General features: G+C 39.0%; 1 protein-coding gene across 1 annotated transcript in view; it reads left to right on the forward strand.

The window, feature by feature from the left end:
* Positions 1 to 24157, forward strand: part of LOC128027404 (protocadherin Fat 4) — a 73589-nt gene that overhangs the window by 38032 nt on the left and 11400 nt on the right. Inside the window, exons 4-10 of the mRNA XM_052615010.1 lie at positions 673 to 1023; positions 3063 to 3985; positions 5471 to 5645; positions 16916 to 17096; positions 17998 to 18248; positions 18339 to 22694; positions 23964 to 24068. Coding sequence (XP_052470970.1) covers positions 673 to 1023; positions 3063 to 3985; positions 5471 to 5645; positions 16916 to 17096; positions 17998 to 18248; positions 18339 to 22694; positions 23964 to 24068 — 6342 coding nt within the window. The remainder of the gene's footprint in view (positions 1 to 672; positions 1024 to 3062; positions 3986 to 5470; positions 5646 to 16915; positions 17097 to 17997; positions 18249 to 18338; positions 22695 to 23963; positions 24069 to 24157) is intronic.

A 24157-nucleotide genomic window follows, 5' to 3' on the forward strand; every position in this document is an offset into this window, starting at 1 on the left:
AATATTACTATTTAGTAATAATCATTTATTTTAATTCAGTTTTAGTTCATTAAATATTATTATTTGTATATTAAATATTCATTAGAATTTTTTTTTTTCAGTTTAGTTTTAGTAAAAGAAAGACCTGCTGTGATCATTCATAGATTTGTTGAAGCCATCAGTCATTTTTAAAGAATATTTTTTAACATTAGAATTAATGATGAAAAACTACATTACCCATGATTCAGCAGAGAACTCAAATTGCGCCAAAACTCCCACAAAGCACTGCGAACGATGCTTTCGAAATATTTAAATATTTGTACACATCCATAGTTTACAATAAAATCTGTCATATAATCAACATTTTTAAATCAACAGTTTTATATTTAGCCATTGGTTTTAATTCTATTCTGTCATTTGCAGTGCTTCATGGGATTGTAGTTCTTTCCCCGAATGAAAGCCATTACCTAAAGTGTCTTTTTGTCCAAATTCTCCTTGAAGCTGGTTGCTTTTTAAAAACCCTGCTTCTGGAAACAATTCCAGACAATGGCATTCTGGGAAATGAAGTGTATTTACCTGGTCCTATAATTAATTAATTTTATGAATAAATAGTAATTCTGTGTCATGTCAGGTTAATGTATGTGGAATGCTTGACTGTGATTGGTCAGTGAATATTGTTGGTTTTCCATCGAGGTTCGATCGTGGCGGCGATTCTGGCCAGTGACTCTGACTCGGGATCAAACGGAGAGATCACGTACTCTATAGAGGAGGATGATGAGGACGCCACCTTCCTCCTGAACCCCGTCACCGGTGTCTTCAACGTCAGCCGAGCGCTGGACTACGAGTCTCAGCAGTACTTCATCCTGACGGTCCAGGCCCGGGACGGAGGCGGTCTGTCCAGCTCTGTAAGGGTCTACTTCAATCTTCTGGACGTCAATGATAACCCTCCGCGCTTCAGCAGCTCTGTCTACAGCAGCTCGGTCCTGGAGAGCGTGAGTCCTGGAGCGAGCGTCCTGAGCCTGAGCGCCGCTGACGCCGACGACGGTGAGACGACCAGATCCCAGTCATTATCACTGTGTGAATGAAGAGATCCACCACAGCTGGACACATTTCACTGCATCAGACACATATGACACTACACGTGTGTTTATGGTCCTAAAAACACAATACAAGACTTAAATTGTCATTTAAAACCGCCGTGAGATTCTGAGTTACTTTTCCAGTCATTAAACACATTCGTTGCTACAAGTATTTTATTATTATTTTTTATTTTTTATATTATTATACATTCATGGTTACAAGTTTTGCATTTTGTATACTTTTATATTTTGATTTTAAATTAATTCATTTATATTTTACTTTTTTATTATTTTATTATTTGTTTATCTTCAACTTTCAAACCTCAGTTTCATTCACTGTTATAAGTGTTATTATTCTGTTATTATATTTTATTATGTATATATTTGGTTGTATTTTATATTTTTATTTTAAAACATATTTATTTTAATTTAACTTTTTATTATTTATTTTTTCAACTTTTTTTTTTCAACAATCAGTTACAAGTTTTATTATTTTATTATGTAAATATTTTTTACATAAACCCTGCTCTAAGGCATATAAAAATACATAAATTATTATAAAAAAAAATATTAGGTCATTAGGTCATTAGTTTAATTATCCAATTATCAATATATATATATAATTTTTAAATGTATTTTTATCTGTTCTGAATGAAATGCATACAAATAATTAACATTTTTCTCTATATTTTGAATTTCACATTTTGTCACTTTTTGAATGATATGAATGACTTTTTGAATTTAACTATTTATGCTGTTTTCTACAACAGTAAATTACATTTATTTAATAACATATTCTAATGTAATAACGTTGACCAATGCTAATATTGATGCCTTAGTTTTTAAAAACATCACCTTTGAAAAAAGGATTTAAATTTTCATTTAATATCAGCATATTTCAAACGTATTTTACACTCCTAGTCTGGTCTAGTAGAGACTGTGGTTAGTTTAGTACAGCCAGTGTTTGGGTGACTCTGACTAAATCATGTCTGGTTCATATCAAAATGAATAAAAGCAAAGAAGAGCAGATATTTTGCACAAAGAAGCTGAAGGCTGGAGTATGAGCCGCACATGTTTCTGTGAGATTTAGACTCTGATGTGGTTATTCTGACCTTTAGTTGTGCCTGTGGCTCTTCTGCAAGTGTGTCCATGCACACACACACCGTCTTCGATGTCTTTATGACCATATGAGACAACATTGTTAGGGCTTCGTGACCTCTAATATAATAATAACCGACTAAAAACACAATGCTCAGAGTTTCCCAAACTTTTTTGTCAACCGAAATTATTTACATGAATATTTTATATTTGTATTTATATTTAATATTTAGTTGAAAGTAATATTTTAATATACACTGAACAAAATTATAAATGCAACACTTTTGTTTTTGCCCCCATTTTTCATGAGCTAAACTCAAAGATCTAAGACTTTTTCTTTGTACACAAAAGTCTTATTTCTCTTAAATATTGTTCACAAAACTGTCTAAATCTATGTTAGTGAGCACTTCTTCTTTGTCGAGATAATCAATCCACCTCACAGGTGTGGCATATTTTTGGAGGCAAATATAAAACTAAATATAAAATGAACAATAACTATATAGAAAAAACAAAAACTACGAAAAGGACAAAAACAAATCTTATAAAAAATATTAATAAAAATTATAATGGTATTTTACAAATACAAAAATAGTTAAAAGTTTTTTATCTAATATATATATATATATATTTTTTTTTTTTCAGTTTATGTCTGTTAGTTTTAGTTTATAACTACCTTGACTGTCACATGTTAAATACTTTTTTTAAGCGTTTTTTTTTTTTTTTTGTTAGATCATGATTTAATCATAACCCATATTCACACAAAAATGGTCGTTTTTAATATATTCAGTTATGTGCAATAGTCATCTTCTGTATTTTGCCCCTTTTCAACATTTTGAACAGTGTTAGTTTTGTACCACAGCAGAGGTGTGACCCCTGATTAAATCTAATAATGTGTGTTGGTTTCAGGGCCGAATGCGGAGCTGCATTACACCATCGCTTCAGGAGACCCTCAGTCACAGTTCACCGTCACAAACACCGGCGTCTTACAAACCAGGAAAGCTCTGGACCGAGAGACGCAGTCGTTTTATAACCTCGTCATCACCGTGAACGACCTGGCTCCGTCTCCCATGAGCCGCTTCACCAGCACCGCACAGGTGTCCATCATCCTCCTGGACGTCAACGACTGCCCCCCCACATTCACATCGCAAACGACGGCGTATATTCAAGAGAACACGCCGGTGGATACGCTGGTGTTCAAAGCGCTAGCGAGCGACGCTGACAGCGGTCCCAACAGTTACGTGGAGTATTCCCTCAAAGGGCCGTTTGGGAATAAATTCAGCATCGGGAACATCGACGGCGGCGTGACTCTGGTGGGCGAACTGGACCGCGAGGAGATGGCCAATTACTCGCTGACCATCGTGGCCACAGATAAAGGCGAGCCGCCACTTTCCTCCAGCATGGAGGTCACGATGATCGTGCTGGACGTGAACGACAACACGCCTAGCTTCTCGCAGAACATCTACGACATCGAGATCGAGGAGAACACGCTCAGTGGCACCGACGTCCTGCAGGTGTTCGCCAGCGACGCCGATGAGGGAACCAACGGCCAGGTGCGCTTCTCCATTGCCGGAGGGAACCTGAACTCAGACTTCCGGATCGACTCGGTGACGGGAGTGATTTCTGTGGCGAGGCTGCTGGATCGTGAGACGCGCTCTGCGTATTCTCTGCTGGTGCAGGCGGCGGATCGCGGCAGCAGTCCTCGAGTGGATCGCGCCACCGTTAACATCGTGCTTTTGGATGTAAATGACTGCACACCTGTGTTCGAGCTCTCGCCGTACAGCGTCAGCGTACAAGAGAACTTAGGAAACCTGCCCAAGAACATCCTACAGGCAAGTGCTCCGCATTTACACCATCAAAGCGATCAGAAATACACCCACAGTCATGCATTCAGATTATGGGTTTTTCCAAAGTGGTTTATGAAAGAGAAACCAGTTTTTTTAAATTGGCATAAAAAGGCCCTGAAGTCATAAATTTGGGACATTTTCAGACATCAAAACATTTTTTGCCTGAACATAAAGAAATACAAGACTAAATTTCCAGCACAAATGCACAATCTTGATTGGAAATGTAACTGGAAAGGCTCGCGGCTGGAATGATAAATGCTGGGCGTGAATTGGGCTCTGGCTTCCAGCGAAGGGGGACAGAGTGTAAGTGCAGAAAGTAATACGCCATGGCTAAATGACATAATGAGGGTGGTCTCCAATGTCTGAGTCAAAACAAACCTCACCTGAGCGGGAAATGAGCTGGAGTCACGGCTCCATCAGGTGCGCCAGCGCGCAAGTCTCACGCAAACCAACACTGAACCCAGCCGAAGCACTTCACAGACCTAAAATACAGAACGAGAGCCAGCCAGTCCACATCAAATCAGAATTGTTAACTACCAGGCAACATTTTAGGTTATAAAACTGTGGTGGTGAGAATATTGTTTTGGCAAGTTTCTTACAACAATCTACTTACTTTATTTTCACCCCAAGTATAATATTACCCTAAGAACATTAAAATGGCCAGTTACTTGCTAATCATGCTAGCAACATTCATTCAACATTCAACAATTCCTAGAGTTTCCTCTGTGTCTCTCCACATCAGTCAAACTACCTATGCTTCAGCTGGAAGTAGCAAAGCAAAGGCATTTCAAAATAAGAGTTCTGCTGTATTTCAGACTAATTAAACGTGATTATTTTAAAATAATTATATTGTTTATAAATAATTCAACGTTAAATGTCAGAATTAGGCATAACATTTTTTTTCTGGATACTATTGGTATTTTGGATTGGCATTTAATTTAGTGTAAACTCTTTTGGTTTTGAATATTTTATTAGTTTTTTTAGTAGGTATTAATGGAGAGTGCCTAAAACCCCCTTAGCTGTTATAAATTCACTGTAAACCACGGCTTAACGGGGCTTATTGCTTTTATAAAACGGTTATTGCAGATACGTAGTAAATAACACAGAATAAAACAGAGCAAATAAAGCTTAATTGTATTAATATAAACATTATTCTTAAAGGCATCTGCCTTGAAACACAAAGCATTATTGTGTGTGGTGACGTAATTTCAGCTGAAACAGGAAAAGAGGGCGTGACATATCTAGCAGCCCCGCCCCTTTTTAAAAATAGCCAATATCGTTTGTTTATATCTTGATTTCATGGGGACTTTAAGCCAAACAAGCAACAGACAAATGTAAACAAAGGTGTATGTTCGTAGAGTTATTTACAACAGCTTCGAACGCAGCTCAGCCAATCAGAATCAAGGACCAGAACTATGTGTTTTCTAATGTGGTATTGACTTTATTTGTGCGGTTTGTGTTGTGTGGCAGGTGCTGGCCCGTGATGATGATCTGGGCTCTAACGGTCAGATCAGTTATTCCCTGAGCAGCGGGAACGAGGCGGGAGCGTTCAGCCTCACATCTAGCGGTCAGCTGAACCTGATCCGAACGCTGGACCGGGAAACTCAGGACAAATACACGCTCGTCATCACGGCACACGACGCAGGTAAGAAACTTCACTTCTGTTAATCCAGCACTACAGGCTTTCTAAGATCGTGCACAGTCAAAACACCTTAAACATCACTGTTACACCCAATGATCTCAGCTTCCTGAACTATTTCAAAAAGTGCTGTTTTGGCTCTGTTCTTCCTCAGGGTTTCTGTCTCGTTTTCCTGCATAAATATCTAAACATAATTAATTAATATTTTACAAATTAATATAACAAATTAATATTTGTTATACATTCTCATATATACAATGTTGAAAAAAAAATCTTAGAATAACATTCTCAAAACATGCTTATGATGTTATTTGTACTTAAACGTTTTTGTAACGTTTAAATAACATTATAATCATATCCAGAAACCTGTCGATTTTAACGTTCGCAGAATATGTAAAATAAAGTTTGAAATAACATTATTTCGGGTGAAAGTAAAGTTAGTCAAATGTTGCAAGACACATTTTTGTAGCATTTTAACGACAAGAAAACAGCAAAACAATGTTCCCACAACGTTTTTATAATTTATAACTAATCTTACCTGTTTCACACATTCTCCTTTTCAAGTACATGTTTTGATTTAAGAATAGATATTCACAGTAGATATTTGTACTAGAAAATATTTAGTTTTGCAGTGTTGTTGTCAGAATTCCAGTGCGGTTAATGTGTGAGAAAACATGCCTGGCTTTAATTTCACTCTTTATTTTGGGATGAATTTTCATTTTTATAAGAGTTAAAACATATTTGTAAGCATAGTTTGTGTGTTGCATGTGGTGTGCATGCTCTGTGGTTTGTGTGTAGAGTTTAGAGAAATGGAGCCATGGTTAAAAAAAAAAAAATGTGTGAGAAAACATGGCTTGGTTTTAATTCGGTCTTGATTTTAGGATGAAATATGACTCAGGTTTCACCCATATATTGTAAAGTAACTTTGTAGTAAATATGTCTGCAGTTAACCTTCAGTTGCTCTGGAGCTGATGTTAATCTGTGTGTTGTTTAGAAAGCCAAGTGTGTGTGTGTGTGTGTGTGCGTGTGCGTGTGTGTGCGTGTGTGTGTGTGTGTGTGTTCTGGTTAACTCCAGTTCTCTGGTTAACCCGTCTCGGCCGTCTGGTGCCTGTCGTCCATTCCTCTGAGGTCACGTGACCTGCTGTAATGACAGGGATTTGCTCTGGACATCGGAGAGAACTTTCGACAATAAATACTGTCCCATATCTGCCAAGAGCAGGAAACGGCTCTGGAGCGCCGAGAGCCAGTCAAACCATGACTGATGTTTTGGCCCGGACACAATCTGCAGACGTTTTTCACATTTTCTACCCCGGTTTTACTAGTAAATCTGCTGCAGTCGGCTTTAAACGCGATCAGATGTGTTCACTGTGACTCACAGTTGTGCTCTATTACACAATCAGGTACGAAAACTAACTCACTGCTGAAAAAAATGGTCTGAAATGTCCTCAAAACTCCCAGTTTTCTTCTCTAAAACCAGCCTGAGTAGATCAATGAACCAGTTTAGGGCAGTTCAGGATGGCTGGTTTGCAACGATTGCTGGAATCTGCAGCAGCATATACGTTTATCACAAATAAAGCGTGATTAATGCTGCAAATGTTTACTTGTGTTTGTCTGCTCTCTGCCAAAAAGCTCCAAAGTCTCCTCCAACACTCGCGAAGCAGAAACAAACTCCCTAAACGCCGCAGAAAGAGCTCATTGTGCGCTGATAGTGAAATATGGAGCCGGAGCCGTCTGAAACGCTTTCCTGGAGCAGCCCAATGATTTTCCCATTCCTGAGTTTCCAGCAGATTTGTGATTCAGATCAGAGGCGTTTCATTGACACGTTCAGCAGACGGCGCGGAGGAAGCCATTATTCCTCAGACGACTTTGTTCACTGTGTCAACTTTAATAATCAGCTTTAGTTCTGGTTATTAAAGCTCATCCTATGGAAGCTTGTTTCTGCCACAGGATAAAAAATCTACAGTAAAAAACCCAATTGCATGTTTTTATCTCACAATTCTGACTGTTTCTCAGAAGTGTGAGAAATACAGCCAGAACTGTAAAAAGAAAATGTCAGAATTGTAAGATAAGAAGATGCACTTAACCTTGTTTATTTAATTGTTTTATTATTATGTGACAGAAACAAAAGAAAAAGTCACAATTTCGGATTTCTCACAATTGCAAGTTTATATCTCATAAATCTGACTTTTTCCACAGGACCACGAAAAAACAAAACAAAACAAAAGAGATAAAGATTTTTATTTTTTAATTTAAATTGTATTTTTTTATTTTGAATCCTACAGTACACTTAATCATTTACATTTTTCCTGACGCGTTTTTTTTTTTCACGTACAGTATCACGAACAGTTTCATGTACAGTATCACGTACAATATCACGTACAGTATCACGAACAGTTTCACGTACAGTATCACTTACAGTATCACGTACAATATCACGTACAGTATCACGAACAGTTTCACGTACAGTATCACTTACAGTATAACGTACAGTATCACGTACAATATCACGTACAGTTTCACATACAGTATCACGTAGTTTCACGTACAATATCACGAACAGTTTCACGTACAATATCACATTCAGTATCACGTACGGTATCATGTACAGTATCACGTAGTTTCACATGCAATATCACATACAGTATCACGTACAGTATCACAAACAGTTTCACGTACAGTATCACGTATAGTATCACGTACAATATCAAATTCAGTATCACGTACAGTTTCACGTACAATATCACAAACAGTTTCACATACAATATCACATTCAGTATCACGTACAGTATCACATACAGTTTCACGTACAGTATCACGAACAGTTTCACATACAGTATCACGTAGTTTCACATACAATATCACATACAGTATCACATACAGTATCACGTACAGTATCGTGTACAGTATCACGTACAGTATCGTGTACAGTATCACGTACAGTATCAGGTACAGTATCACGTAAAGTTTCACATACAGTATCACATACAGATCTTTATCACGTACAGTTTCACGTACAGTTTCACGTACAGTATGATGTGAAAGCTACTGTCTCCAGCTTTACTTGTTCATGTCAGGAACTGAAGTATTAGACGTAATAAGTGATGTGCTCAGGCCTCATGTTAAAGTCTGGCAGCAGGATTTCTGTCAGTTTTAGGATGTCTCTGTATATTTGTTACTGTCACACTTTACCGAGCTCTTCTGAAATGAACGCCGCTCTCTACTTCCTAATTTTCCACTCCTATAGTCTCAACCCTTAACTTCTCGCTTTTCTTTTGTCCCTAGAAATCTCCACAATATCTTTCCATATGATCTGTGTCTCTGAAGGAAAGCTGGCAGCGCTGGGAGAGATCTTGGCAGGCCGGAGTCATTATTTGGAAATGTGTGTTTTTCTGTGGAGTGTGGCGGAGAGGCCAGCAGTAAAAAGGTGCTTTACGAGAGAAAGAGAGAGAGAGAGAGAGAGAGAATCGAGGGCTTATTCTGCGCGCTGAGGAAAGATGTTGGCAGAGTTTCTGAGGAAAACATGCACTGCTTGGCAAATAACTAAGAGAGAGAGAGAGAGAGAGAGAGACAGAGAGAGAGAGAGAGAGAGAGAGAGAGAGTGAGAGAGAGAGAGAGAGAGAGAGATCTTTAATATCTCAGTTATTTCTCCTCAGCAGCAGAGAAATGTAATCCAGTAATCTCACACGAGTCTCATCTAGAGTTTTACTGTAGATTTATAGACAGCTGCGACTAATCGATTAGTTATCATCGTTAATTATAACTATAAAAAACATTTTATTTCAGCTAGTTGCCAATGCATCATTTGATCATTAAATGTATTAAATTTAAAATGAATACAGGCTAAACTCTCACTCACACTAGGGCTGTCAATCGATCATGATTGTCACGAGTTAACTCACGATTAATCGCAATTTAATCTCACATTACTGTACTTAATTCAACGTTACTGTACTTTTCAAGTTTTTAATACTCTGATTAACATACGCATTGACAAATATGGATGCTTTATGCAGATGTATGTTTATTGTTAATTTGAAACCATACTCAACATAGAGCAGGTAGTCTAGACATGTTTTAAAGGTCATAGATATTTGTCGAAGAACTTTTTCATGAAAACATGAAAACAGATCATAGATCCAGGTTCCCTTTACTTCTCTTTATTTTCAGACAACAGAAGGATTATGAAATAGTGACTGAAACGTGACTTCATTAAGACTTCATAACCAGCTCTCCCTTCCAAGAAGTTAATATGCACAAAACTGATAATCGCGCGTCGTCTGATGAAATCAAATACACATACGATAAAGACAATATCTCTGCTGTGATTTCAGATAAACTTGCATGTAAAAGCACCATAATATGTGTTTTTATCTTGTTGCTCGTTTCATCCATTCGCTGAACAATGCAGATGCACAGAGTGAGAAAGCATGCAAGACCTCGGTCAAACACAAAATGTGCGTCGCGTTAAACGCACGTAAAATAAAATGAGTGCCGTTAAAATGAATTTGATGTTTTAAAAGCGTGATATCAACTTGTTGATTTTGAGAGCCCTGAAACATAACCAAGACATCGGCTAAAGACGAAACGACAAATAAACTCATTAGACAATAAATTAAATTAAGTTAAATTTAGACGGTTTGACGGACAGATGGACGGTTTGGGTCTGAGTTCTAGAAGTGTTTAAAGCCGGATTCAGTTCCAGGAGGAGACCGAAAAGCTTTAAACGAACCTCCAGTCATTAACATTCTTTATCTGCTGAACGCTGAGAAGTTACAGGGCAAACAGAGCAGCTATAGGCCCCTGAGAGTGTGTGTGTGTGTGTGTGTGTGTGTGTGTGTGTGTGTGTGTGATCCTTCTATAGGCTCATTCTAAGGGATTTGTGGCTCTTTAATAAATGTGACCAAACAGTGTGTGTGTGTGAATGTTGAACACTCTTTTATACGCGAGTGTTTCCCAAAGCTTCTCTTCCTCCTGCTCTCGTTCTCACGTTTCGTCTCTCGCAGCACATTAAAGCGCTCCAGATCTTTCATTTAAACGTGAAGAGCCACGAATGTGTCAGATTCGCTCGCCTTATAAAAGCTCTTTCACTTCAGCCTTTCTTTATCGTTCCAGCACATGAAGTACGGCAGCCTTGAGACGTTTTCTGACACTTTTAAAACAAGCACAATGTTGCAGAAATAATGTCATCTTTTACGGTATTTTACAGTGTTTGTAGCGTTTACATACTTCAGTTGTCTTGCTGTCTTCTTGTTTTAAATTTGGGGTAGACGTGTTCCTGAGCGTTTTCACTCTCTAAACCAGATGTCAGCACAGTTTTCAGTGCGTTTATTATTAATCTGATGTGAATGTACACGTGTGGAAGCACACCTCGTCTGATCAAGTGGAAACCGCTCAAATCTAACTGGGTCCATTTTTCATTCGGGACTCTTCGTTTGGAAAGATGCAGATGTTTATTAATTAAGTGTTGAGATTAACTGATTTAATGCAGTTTACAGATGTCTGAAAGCAGCTAGTCAGGGAATTATTATAATCAATTATAGAGAATTATTCTGGTAAACAAGCAAGTATTTAATATTTACATATTTTCATCTAACGTAGATATAAATATGTAGAAAGAATTAAATTTTCTAGATTTTTTTATAGATTTGATTTTATTATATGTACATAATTTAATCAAATGTTTTTATTAGTTTTATTGAATTGTATTTATATTTGACATTTTATGTGTATATAATTTGTATAATATAGTATTACACAAACACACACACACAATGTATTTATAATTGTTTAAAAAGATTCTTGGTATGATCAGCTTGAACTGTATGGTGAAGTGCTACAGAAATAAATGTGATTGGTTGATTGATTGATTGATTGATTGATTGACTGATAATAAACTCTGTGATCGTTTGAGTCATCTGTTGGGCGAGAGAAGGAAGTGTTTGTCAGCTTCGAGTCTTTGTCGTTCCCGAGTCTCTCCAAACACACAGTTAATAAAGCAGTAACAGGGCAACAGATCCGCTCTCGCTCAAACATCTCTTTCCCAGAGTGCACTGCAGCTTTATTGACTCTGGCTCTCGTTCTGTCCGTCTCAGAGTTTAGTTTGGAGTAAATGAACTGCTCTGTAAATTCACCCTGCATTCATCCTCACACATTCTACTAGATACGTGAAAGTCTAGTTTAAGTTTTAAAACGTTTTCTCGTAGCGTTTTATTTATCTGAAGTCTATGCTGTGTCATCATCACAGTCGTAGTAACATTTTTTTATATTAAATAAAATAAAAATAAAATAAAATTGTACTAAAATATAACATAACTTAAACTTATTTATTTCAACCAGTTTACAAAGCAACATTTCTTATTTTCATAATTAAAATCTAATGTGCTATTATATGTATATTAAACCTTAAAATTATATATATATATATTTTTTTTTAAATATACATTTACATCAAGGTTACTATAGTTCAGTAAAACAAAACAAAAATTCAATTAAATAAAATTTTAATTGTTACATTTTTTTATAGTCTATACCCCCCCCCCAAAAAAAAGACAAAACACACAGCAAAATTACTAAAATTTTAACTGAAATGAAATTTTATTTAAATTTCATATATTGAAAATTGAAAACTAATTCAAAATATTTATATTAGTGTGTTAGAATATCCCTATATGCGCACACACACACACACACACACACACACGCAGCAGGTCAGTAGTAATGTGTCTAATAAGCAGCTTATGCAGCTCCATATGTTTGTGAGAGACAGAGTGTGTGAGCTTACAGCCGTATTAAGATGCAGCACACATCTGAATGTTTTGAATGTCGAGAAGCAGGACAGATGGAGCAGGTTTACTGTGGTCAGACGCTCGTGTCCAGATCAAGCTCTGAAGAGAGACTCCTGATCTCTGAGAGTCAGTCAGTGCATGATCAGAGCCGCATCAACACTGTGAGAGACTCACTGACAACTCAAGTTCAACTCATTCAGCCAAATCAAACCATTCATGTTCAGTTCAAGTTATGATTTAGTTTTAGTGAACAATACTAACCCTGGCTTGAGTGTGTTCTTAAAGAGAAACGTTGTGTGTTTGTTTTTGGATTATGGGAGGAAACGAACCTTCGTGAAGAACACGTGGAGAGATTCTGCGTCCAATGAGGAGTTTACATCATTGATAGCTTCATGAATACTGCTTTGTGTTTCTCTCACGCACACACACGCACACACACAGACACACACACACTGTCCTTCAGTTCATACTCTAATCTGAAGTCAGACGAGGACAGTGTTGAGGTGAAACTGACCTGATACGTGTGTGTGTGTGTGTGTGTGAGTGTGTGTGTGTGAGAGAGAGAGAGAGTCTAATTTGAGTGTCATTTTTTCACCTCAAAATTGAAAGAAAAATAACTATTGTGCATACAGAAAATGAATCCAGTTTTTATACTAAAACTTTTAGATTGCAGAATTTCTCATTGCTAATTCAAGAAAAACTAAGAATTTGAGAGTAATTGTGAGAAATTGTCATAAGAATAATGTCAGTTTTTAAAAAATCACATTCTACATTTTACAAAAGTAATTTGTTTTTAAGTTTTACAAGAAAAATATGTTTTTCAGCTTCACAATTTCTCCTTTAATTCAGTGTTATGTGCCATTTCTTTGTAACTGTTTTTTTAAACTGTTTACTAGCAAATTCTGTGCATTTCTAACTTTTTTTCAGTTTATAAATATCCTTCAGTTTTTCTGAAATCCAGAATATGTCATGATCTGTTCTGATGTTGTCATGAACCCTGAGCTGCACACGTTCTGCTCAAGAGATTCGCTCGTTTCAGTCTCTTTCGTGTGTTTGATTGGATTCATCAGTGTTCCTGTAACTGCAGTAAATATGATACAAACACATCTGCTGATGACTCACATCTGAGCTGAGGTTGTGAGGGATCATGGGAGCTTTTCGGTGAAAACACAAACACACACACACACACACACACACACACACACTCTTCAGTCTAACATGCAGAGGTTTCTGAGGTGAACTGAAGTCGTGTTAGCTGTAGTTCAGTTACAAGGTCCTGCTCGTAAACAGGTAATGATGTCACTTCCTGTAGTCAGAGAGGAAGTGCCTCGATCTGGTCCAGCAGGATCCTGGAGAACAGGAACAATGCATCTCTGATTTCACACACAAACACTCAGAAACACACGTTCATTTAATGTAGTTTAAACGTTACACAGATCACACATTTAGGTTCTAAAAACATTGTGGGAACATGTCAAAACATTCAATATTAATATTCAAATAATGATCGCAAAACAATCAAATGACACAGTAAAAAATGTTTAGAACTTTCTGAGCACATTCAGAAGTAACATTTTCATAACTTAATGAAAACATTATAGATTGTGTTTTTGTGCGCGAGTTTTGATCAAATTAAATCTGTTTATGTCCGGAGAGAGTTTTTGTCTTAAACAGTTTGAAAACTCGTTTTGTTTTCATAAAGTGATGCATTTCTTAGTAAAACATGATTTTTCAATGAACTTGCTGTAAGAAAAGGATTAGCCAGTACATTTTCCGTTCATTTTTACAGATGAGTCTAGTCAATGCATAATTCAAAAGACAGGTAAAAACTTGTGTATAACCAATATGGAAAATTAAATTCCTTCATAATAACAGGGTAGATTGTGCCTGGATTTCAGAAAGACTTTCCTAAGAGTGTCGTCGATGTTGACAATGTGTGGTTTTGCAGTATTTATGTGTGACAGAAGAGTAAATGGTTTGAAATAGTTTGTCATGCAGCTGGACGTAATAAATCTGAGACAGACAGATGAAGAGAGATTTAGTTGTGCAGGAACACAGATCTGAACTGATCACATTAACCGGATCAGACGTCTGATTAGTGTTGAGTTATAGAGTCCTGTCACGTTCACACACACCTGCGTCTTAGTGTGTGTGTGTGTGTGTGTGTGTGAGTCAGCGGCTGCGTCACTCTGCTGATTCTTAAACACATATATGAGTAATCAATCCAGTTTGGCTGCTGCTGTTTTTCCATCGTCTTGCGCATCGACTGTGTGTCAAGTTGAAAACTTAAGTTATTAAAATGTAAATGTAACTAATTTTGTAATGTTTGTAAAGGTTTCTTGCACCCAAAATAGCTGTAATTGAGTAGCACATCATCATACATTAAAGCAGCTCAAGTTTGAATGAATGCTGAATAGGCTTTTATATGCAAATGAGGACAATTATGTTAATGAGCTCATGGTTATTAATTTTTGGTTTACATTTTACAATAACATTCTATTTTTTAAAAACTAGTTAACTTTAAGTATTATTAAATAGCATTATGAAATGTCAACATTTACTAATGCATTTTTAAAACTAAAAGTTATATCCGTTAAAACTGATTAATGGACCTGTATTACATTAACTAACAATAAAAACAAATCTAAAATACTTCTTAAGACAATGTTAATTTTATCATTTAGTAATATTAATGCTTTTTTCTAATGCATTGAATAATACATTTATTCAGAATTGTCTACTTTTTATTAGGATTTGGTTACAGTACTTATAACAGTACTTAAAATATACACAATATAACATTAGAAATCTGTGCAATGTCTCCATTTAGATAAAGTGTGTGCATAACAGTAAACAGAATAGTTTAGGTCTTAAACTGTGTATCAGACACAGGTCACAGTGTTTAGCTCTGAATGAGACACGTTTCCTTGTGCTCATCAGATAAATGCTAATCTGACACCATGCTAATCTCTTTTTCTTTGCAGTGAGGATGAGGCGATTAAAGCGTGTGCTAGCATCTTATTAGCATGTGTTATTAGTTACACTAATCTGCTGGAGGCCTGCAGGAACAACACGCTCTGAAAAACGCCTCGGATCGCTTGCAGGCGAGGGGGAAATCTGCAGCCATTTTTCTTCTCTCTGCCTTTTGTTTTTACGAGCAGGATTTTCTGCTGCGGTGTAGAAGCGTACGATGTTATCAGAGGCTGAATTTATGCACGGAGAAAATTCATTTGAATCACATTCATTCGCTGCGAGAGGGGGCAGATGTTTGAATCACTTTAGCTCTCTGTGTTTCTTGTCATCTGCTATTGATTTAGCACGCTCCCCTCAGACCCATCAGGCCGCTTCTCATCACTGCGGCTTGATTTTCGCTGAAAATAGCATTCTTTCTGCCGTGTGCCTCACTGTTTTAAACAGCAGGATTACATCTGTAAACCGTGCTGCCCCCTGCAACGATCCCGATATATATTTAAACATTCCTGAGTGTTAGAGGCACGCGGTGAGTCAGAGATTAGCGCTGGACAGGAGCGCAGACAGATGGCACCGACTCCAGCTCAGGATTTCAGCAGAGATACTTTGGATTGAGAAGTTAATCTGTGCTGCTAGAATATCAAACCATCTGTGTTTAATGAGTTAAGAGCGTCCGAACTCAACTTGTCACACCTGCCAAAGGCCAGAGATTCTTATCAGTCAACAAACTGTGTTTTAATTCATATATTTAGATCTTTTCTAAAGACTTATTTTTAGGTTAGCCTTTATTTTCATTCATGCACGTTCCTCTGTTATTTTTACTATTAAGTTGAATTAATATTTTGAATTTGTTTTTATTTTGATACATTCAGTTTCAAATTTTATGGTTTACATTTCAGTCTATATTTTGGTTAAAGTTTTTTTCTGGTTATTTTTATATATATATTTTTTTTTTTTTTTTTGAGTATCTTAGTCACTTTTTAGAATGAGAAATGTTATCATGGCAACTAGCTGTAATAAAGTTATTTTGTTATTTTAAAGTAACAAAATAGTTTTTAATCATTTAAATTTTAGTTAATTAACCCATAATCAGCACAGGTCATCTTGTTACTTTCATATTTAAGACGACTAAATAAAGCTGCATCTAAAGCAAAAAATCAATAATGAATTTGTTCCTAAAAAATATTATTATTATTATTTTATTTGTATTTTTTTGTGGCTTAATATGAGGTATATTCCTTATGAATGGGTGTAAATGAGGTAAATTAGGTTTTTTCTTTTTGGGGAGATGTTTGTGTGTCATTGATTTAAATCTCTCATTTGTTTACATCAGTGAGTATCATTCTTACTCCATATATGTTAGCTACCAGCCAACTGGTGCATAATGTTTTATTATTTACTTTCCAAAGCCAATTTTTCACTGTCGGCACTTAGCGATTGTTAATTCTGGACCCTGGAATTAAATCATGTACTGCTTCACACTCATATATAGATGAACTTATTTTTCTCCTGTGTTGGTAGGAACGCCATCTTTGAGCAGTTCTGGTACTGTGATGGTGCTGGTTGGTGATGAGAATGATAATATCCCATCATTCAGCTCAATGTCTTTCCACACAACCATTCCTGAAGATGCATCCACTGGAACGGATGTCCTATTGCTCAACAGCTCCGATTCAGACGTGGGACTCAATGGAGTGATCAGGTACAACACAAAAACTATAATCTATGTTTTTTAATGTGTTTTGCAATTTTGTCTTCAAACGATCAGTGACACACGCACACACACAAACACATAGCACTACCTGTTCATCATGTTTCTCGAAAGTGCCCCTGCATGAGCTCTATGGGGGCAACATGCTCCACTTTCTCAAAAACATGCTAATGAGGATGATAATGAAGTATGACAGACAGATCAGAGCCCTGTGGGGGGCAGCGGGAAAGTGAAGGGCTTCAGTTCTTAATTCACAGAACCAGCTTCATGCATCAATACGACATCATAGTTCTCACCGATCACGAACTGGCGTGAGGTGGATGATGCGTGACTGTGGATGTTGGTGATGTTGTCATCTCGCAAGGGTTTGTTTTTCACACTTTGTTCTGTAATTTGTGGAATTCCCGTCTCACCGACACATGCACACAGTGAAGTTGTCATGTGTTCATGTTACTGTCAGAACGAGTTTGTGTCACAGGCCCTGAAAGTGAACCTTGTTGAAATTCAAAGCAGCATGGGAACGGCTCGAATGGGGTGTTTTTGATCAGGACTGGTTCATGATGCACAGCTGAGAAAACATGCTGCGGGAAATCTGAAAGTAAAGATGAATACAGAATTAATATTACTGCTGCCCATTTGATAAGATATTGGGCGAACAAAGTTCTGAATTCTTGCTTATGAGGAATTTGTGTTGGGGCAGGTGCTGACACTTTACCGCACCAAAACATACAGCTTTCCTGTAGCTCAAATGGTTGAACCTGAAGCAGTAGCAATGCTAAGGTCATAGGTTTGATTCCCAGGGACAGTGAGCACTGATGTGTGTGGGTGGTTGACAAATAGCATTGTTTGGTCTCCATGCATGAATTGAATCTGTTGTGTTTGTGGTTTACAGTTACAGTCTCAGTGGTGGGGATGGTCAGTTCTCCATCAACCCATCCACAGGCCTGATCATCACCAGCTCCTTGCTGGATCGAGAGGCAAGGGCAAGTTATGAGCTGCTGGTGGTGGCCATGGACGGTGGACAGCCCACTCCACTCTCCAGCTCTGCCACAGTGTCTGTGGTTGTGGCCGACGTCAACGATAACCCTCCAAGGTTTCACCATCATCCATATGTTACGCACATACCTGCTTCTACTTCCACAGGTGCGTCTTCTGTGGCAGGGGTTAATGGTTTCATTGGGTTGTTGTCTGTCTGATCAACATCTAATCAATTCTGTTCTGTTTTTTTTTAAGGCTCACTGGTCTTTGCCGTCACAGTAACAGATGAAGATTCTGGCTCAAATGCCCAACTTCACTATTCGCTCACTGGACGTAATTCAGAAAAGTTCAAGATAGACCCAATCAGAGGCGCCATCACTGCTAATGAAAAACTCACTGGGAGTTCAGAGCTCACCTTCACGGTCCACGTAAAAGATGGAGGCACCAACCCCAAAACAGACAGCACAACTGTTACAGTTCGCTTTGTTACTGGAGGAGACTTTCCCCATATTAGAATCAAGGAGAAAGCCTTCACCTTCCCAGAGAACCAACCCACAAACACTGTTGTGACTAAGGTGACTGGATCTTCACCCAGGGCAGGTTCTTTGTCGTACTACATTGCAAGTGGAAACCTGGATAATGCATTCCACATAGATCAACTTTCAGGAGAGCTGTCTATCAAAAAGTCTCTGGACTATGAGAATATTGAGAAGTATGTCTTGTGGATAGAAGCCAGAGACCAAGGCTTTCCTCCTTATTCAGCCTATGAGAAAGTAGAGATTGCAGTTCTGGATGTTAATGACAACCATCCTACTTTTGAGCAAGATCCATTCCGCGCTGAGATTTTAGAAAACCTCCCACCTCAACGTGTGCTGATAGTATCTGCATTCGACCAGGACAGTGGACCAAATGGGCAACTGGAATATGCCATCATTGAAGGCAACAAAGAAAACAGCTTCAGCATCAACCGAGCAACTGGTGAAATCCGCACAACACGACCACTGGATCGAGAGAAGTTCGCTCAGTATTCTTTGAGAGTGAAGGCAACGGATAAAGGCAGTGCTCCTAAAAGCACGGCAGTCAAAGTCTTGATCAGTGTGCTGGATGTTAATGATAATGCTCCCAGATTCTCCAAAATCTTCAGTGCCACTGTACCTGAAAATGCACCAGTGGGCTTCACTGTTACCCGAGTAACCACCACCGATGAAGATGCAGGAGCTAACGCTATAAGCCGATACTCCATCAGCGATGCAAGTCTTCCCTTCATTATCCACCCCAGCACAGGAGACATCACCATCAGTAGACCTCTAAACAGAGAGGACACAAACCACTACATTGCCAAAGTCTCAGCACACGATTCAGGATGGACTGTTAGCACAGATGTCACAATTTTTGTTACAGATGTGAATGATAATGCTCCAAAATTTAGCAAGCCGTCATATTATCTAGACTATCCTGAGCTGACAGAGGTCGGATCCATTGTGACTCAAGTCTCTGCCACAGATCCTGACGAGGGTTTCAATGGAAAAATATTTTACTTTATCAGATCTCAAACAGAGTACTTCCGAATCAACTCCAGTTCTGGTGAGATTTTCATTAAACAGCAGCTCAGGTATCAAAACTCCAGTGGCCACAGTAACATCAATGTAAACCGTCATAGTTTCATCGTCACCGCTTCAGACCGAGGCATCAAGCCACTCATGAGCGAAACCACAGTTATCATAAATGTAGTTGACAGCAATGATAACCCACCCAAATTTGAATCTTCCTTTTACTTTACCCCTGTCACTAAAAGTGTAAAAGTTGGCACCAAACTCCTCAAAGTCACAGCCCATGATCACATGGACTTTGGCCTGAACTCTGAAATAGAGTATGCGGTATCTGGAGGCAACAGTTCCAGCAAGTTCCGCTTGGATAAAGAAACTGGATTGGTCACAGTAGCATCCTCGCTTACCACAGACTCAGATAAAGTTTACCTGCTTGAAATAACAGCAAGTGACAAAGGGAACCCTCCTCTGTCCGCTAAGACAAAAGTCAAAGTAGCTGTTACAGAAGAGAACCATCATACTCCAGAGTTTTCACAGAACCAAGTAACAGTCACTGTGTCTGAAGGTCTGACTGTCGGCACAGCCATCCGCACACTTTCAGCACGAGATAAGGACAAGGACAAACAAATGAATGGGCTTGTTACGTATAAAATCTCCTCAGGTAATGACGATGACTTGTTTTCAATTCACAGTCAAACAGGCGTTTTATCCCTGGCAAAGCCACTGGATTACGAAACAAAACAGAAGCATGAACTCAGAGTTTCTGCAACAGATGGTGGGTGGATTGCCAAAACAAGCTATGTAACAGTTAATGTCCTAGTTACTGATATAAATGATAACCCTCCTGTGTTCGACCCCGTGGAGTACTTTCCAGTCGTGCAGGAAAATGTCCCCAGTGGCACCACTGTGGTAAAAATGAATGCAACTGATAAAGACTCTGGGCCAAATGCTCTAATGGCATATGTCATTCAGTCATCAGACAGTGACTTGTTCATAATTGATCCCAACACAGGAATCATCACCACGCAAGGATTTCTAGACTATGAAGCTAAACAGGTGTATCACCTTACCATCAAAGCCTTCAATGTTCCAGATGAAGAACGATGCAGCTTTGCATATGTTAACATTCAGCTGAAAGGTGCTAATGAATACGTCCCTCGTTTTGTGTCAAAGCAGTACTACTTTGAGATCTCAGAGGCAGCAGCTAAAGGCACAGTCATTGGAGAGGTGTTTGCGAGCGACAGAGACTTGGGAGAAGATGGCATAGTGTATTACTTGATTTTTGGCAGAAGCAGAAAAAGGGGTTTTAGCATTAATAAAAAGACAGGCCAGATCTATGTCTCAGGACCACTTGATCGTGAAAAAGAAGAAAAGATTTCTCTCAAAGTCTTAGCTAAGAATGAGGGAAGCATAAGAGGGGCAGATATTGATGAGGTGCTTGTAAACATCACAATTCTGGATGCCAACGATCCCCCTGTATTCACCCAGGAACTCTATGATGTTCAGGTGAATGAAGGACTATCCCCTGGAGGCCTGGTTACATTCGTCAGTGCTGAGGATTCTGATTCTGTCCCTAGCTGGAGCAGATTCACCTATGCCATCGCTGCCAACTATGAAAAAAGTACCTTCACCATCAACCCTCAGACAGGACAGGTGTCTGTGGCTTCAGAACTGGACCGGGAAACTATCCCTGTGTACAACCTCACCATCCTGGCAGTAGACTCGGGTTCTCCAGCTGCCACCGGCAGTGCCATTTTAATTGTGACCCTTGAGGATATTAACGATAATGGACCAACTTTGGAGACTACAAGTGGGGAAGTGATGGAAAATCAGAGGGCAGGAACACCCGTGATCACACTCAGCTCAAGTGATCCAGATCTTGCACCAAATCAAGGACCATTCTCCTATAGCCTCGTTAGCACTGGAGCAGCATCCAGTTACTTCACTCTCAGTCCAACTGGAGAGCTGACCACCAGCCGGGAGATAGACCGAGAGCAGACAAGTGATTTCTACCTCTCTGTCATAATCAAAGACTCTGGTATTCCTCAGATGTCCTCAACAGGAACTGTCCACATCAAAGTCAATGATCAGAATGATAATCCCTCAGAGTCTCGCTCCGTAGAGATCTACGTGCATTATTTTGGAAATATGTTCCCTGGAGGATCACTGGGGATGGTAAAGCCACAGGATCCAGATACACAAGACACATTCCACTGTTCTCTGACTCCATCAGCAGCTGTCCTCTTTAGCATTCCCACAGGAACCTGTGACCTCCGCTCAAACAGTCGCTCCACAGATGGCACCTTTGATTTATCAGTGCGTAGCAACGATGGTGTCCATGATGCTGTCAACAGCCATGTCCGTGTTTTCTTTATTGGATTCAGTAATGCCACAGTAGACAACAGCATCCTTATACGTGTTATCTCCCAAAGTGCCAGTGACTTCCTTACTAATTACTACCTCAGTTTCCTGCGCATCGCCAATTCACAGCTAGCTGGTTTGGGCACTGGAGTCCAAATCTATGGGGTGTTTGACCTAAACAACAGCACTTTCCTAATGGCAGCTGTTAAGCGTGGTCATGGCCAGTACGTCAATCCAAGTGGAGTCGCCACTTTCTTCCAGAGCATAAAGGAGATTCTTCACAGACAAAGTGGAGTTAAGATTGACTCTGTGGACTATGATCCCTGCTCCCACAATCCATGTCAAAATGGGGGGAGCTGCAAGAGGCGGCTGGGTGTTGGCCAAGACATGAAGATGGAGGAGAGTGTCCCGGTCATCCTTGTGTCAAATCGCCCCCTACAGCCATACGCTTGTAACTGCAGGCCAGGTTATGCCGGTGCCCTCTGCGAGACTGACATCGATGAGTGCCAGCCAACACCTTGCCACAATGGAGGAACTTGTCAAAACCTGGTCGGTGGATTCTCTTGCTCCTGTCCAGAAGGTTTCACTGGGATGGCTTGTGAAAGGGACATCAACGAGTGCCTTTCAAACCCCTGCCAAAATGGGGCACTATGCCAGAATTACCCCGGGGGCTTTAACTGCATGTGCAAATCTGGATTTGCAGGTACAGTCTGTCATCTATTTTATTTTACCAGTAACACAACCACAGATGTTTAGCAAGGCACATACACGCAGCTTGCACACAAGTTTGTTATCCTTTTAGGCCAAGAAAAATATTTGCTTCTAAGTAATTGGAGGGGTGTTGTAACCCAAGCATACAGTGGCCATTGCCAAAAGCAGTTTGCTGTTAGGGTCACAGACTGGGAGGTATCAGCTGTGATGCAGATCAAATTGTCATGTTTACTGTAATGAAAGTAGATGATGAGATTTTCAACCTAATAAGGACACGGCCATAAACCACCTTCAGATTTCACCTGTGCTGTGCAGTTAAACTGCTTATACTTTGTTTGTACAAAGCGGTCTCTGAGTTTAAGGACCATGTGGCTTTTTTTGAGTCCATTTTAAGACAGGTTAAGTCATAGATTTTTTTTAATATATATACATTTTTGAATGCAGAGATCATTTGTAAAGCTAGCTAGCTCAAGCCATTTCAGAGTTTTTAAATCTGTAAAGATGACATAGTTAAAGGGACTTTAAAACCAGTTGGTGTATTTAAGTATGAATCTGTCTGTGATGTTTGCCTTTGAATAAGCATGTGTGACAGCCTTAGCTTGAATCTGCTCTGTTTGGGCAGGTGTTGGCTGTAGCTTTTGGACAATGTTTTCAAAATGGAGCTGTAACAGACGTTTTGTTTCAGGCTCTGAGTCATTACAATTCGTTTTTTATTCTGATCATAACAAATGACTGCAGTGTGTTCACATCGGAGGCCCCAGATAAATGGGGCTGCTAGAGAATTACACCTATTGACTTACAGTAGTGTGCATGCACTCCAGCTTGAACCCCACACTACCTGTTTTGCTAGCGGTGATTGGGTTTTCGTTCTTCATGCCATTTGTCTTAGAGCGTTACATACAGGGAGCAGAAAAGGAAAGAACTCAACTTAAGTTTATGCTTGATCATTTGTATGTACAGCCATTCTGTTTTTGTCAGTCTTCAGCGTATTTATGTGTTTTATATCAGCGCCTCTTTTATGGGTCTCCCAGAACCAGTGCAGCTGATGCACCTTCATGACAGACTTTCACCCTTTCTTTCTTCGAAACTTGGGTCCATTTACAAGGTGTAAGTCTTCGAGCTGTTTGTATTAGAAAGATAAAGTGTACCAGAGATATGAGAAAGAAAACAAATGGGATTCTGGGAGCCCCATATGAGAACGGTCTTCTTCGTCTGTCGTGCTCACCTCATTGTTTTCATTGGTGTTGTTTCATGAATTCAGGGAAAGCCTGTGAGTCCATCATCAATTACTGTGAGTGTAACCCCTGTTTTAATGGGGGTTCCTGCCAGAACCGGGTGGAAGGCTATTACTGTCACTGTCCTTTTGGTAAGTCATCCTTTCAGCCCCACGACCAGTTCAAGGTCCTTCAACTGCTGCTATTAATTCTGGACTGTGTGTGAGACTGCAATGCAGAA

The sequence above is a fragment of the Carassius gibelio genome, chromosome A14, assembly GCF_023724105.1.
Source record: "Carassius gibelio isolate Cgi1373 ecotype wild population from Czech Republic chromosome A14, carGib1.2-hapl.c, whole genome shotgun sequence".
NCBI classification, from domain to species: Eukaryota; Metazoa; Chordata; class Actinopteri; order Cypriniformes; family Cyprinidae; genus Carassius; species Carassius gibelio.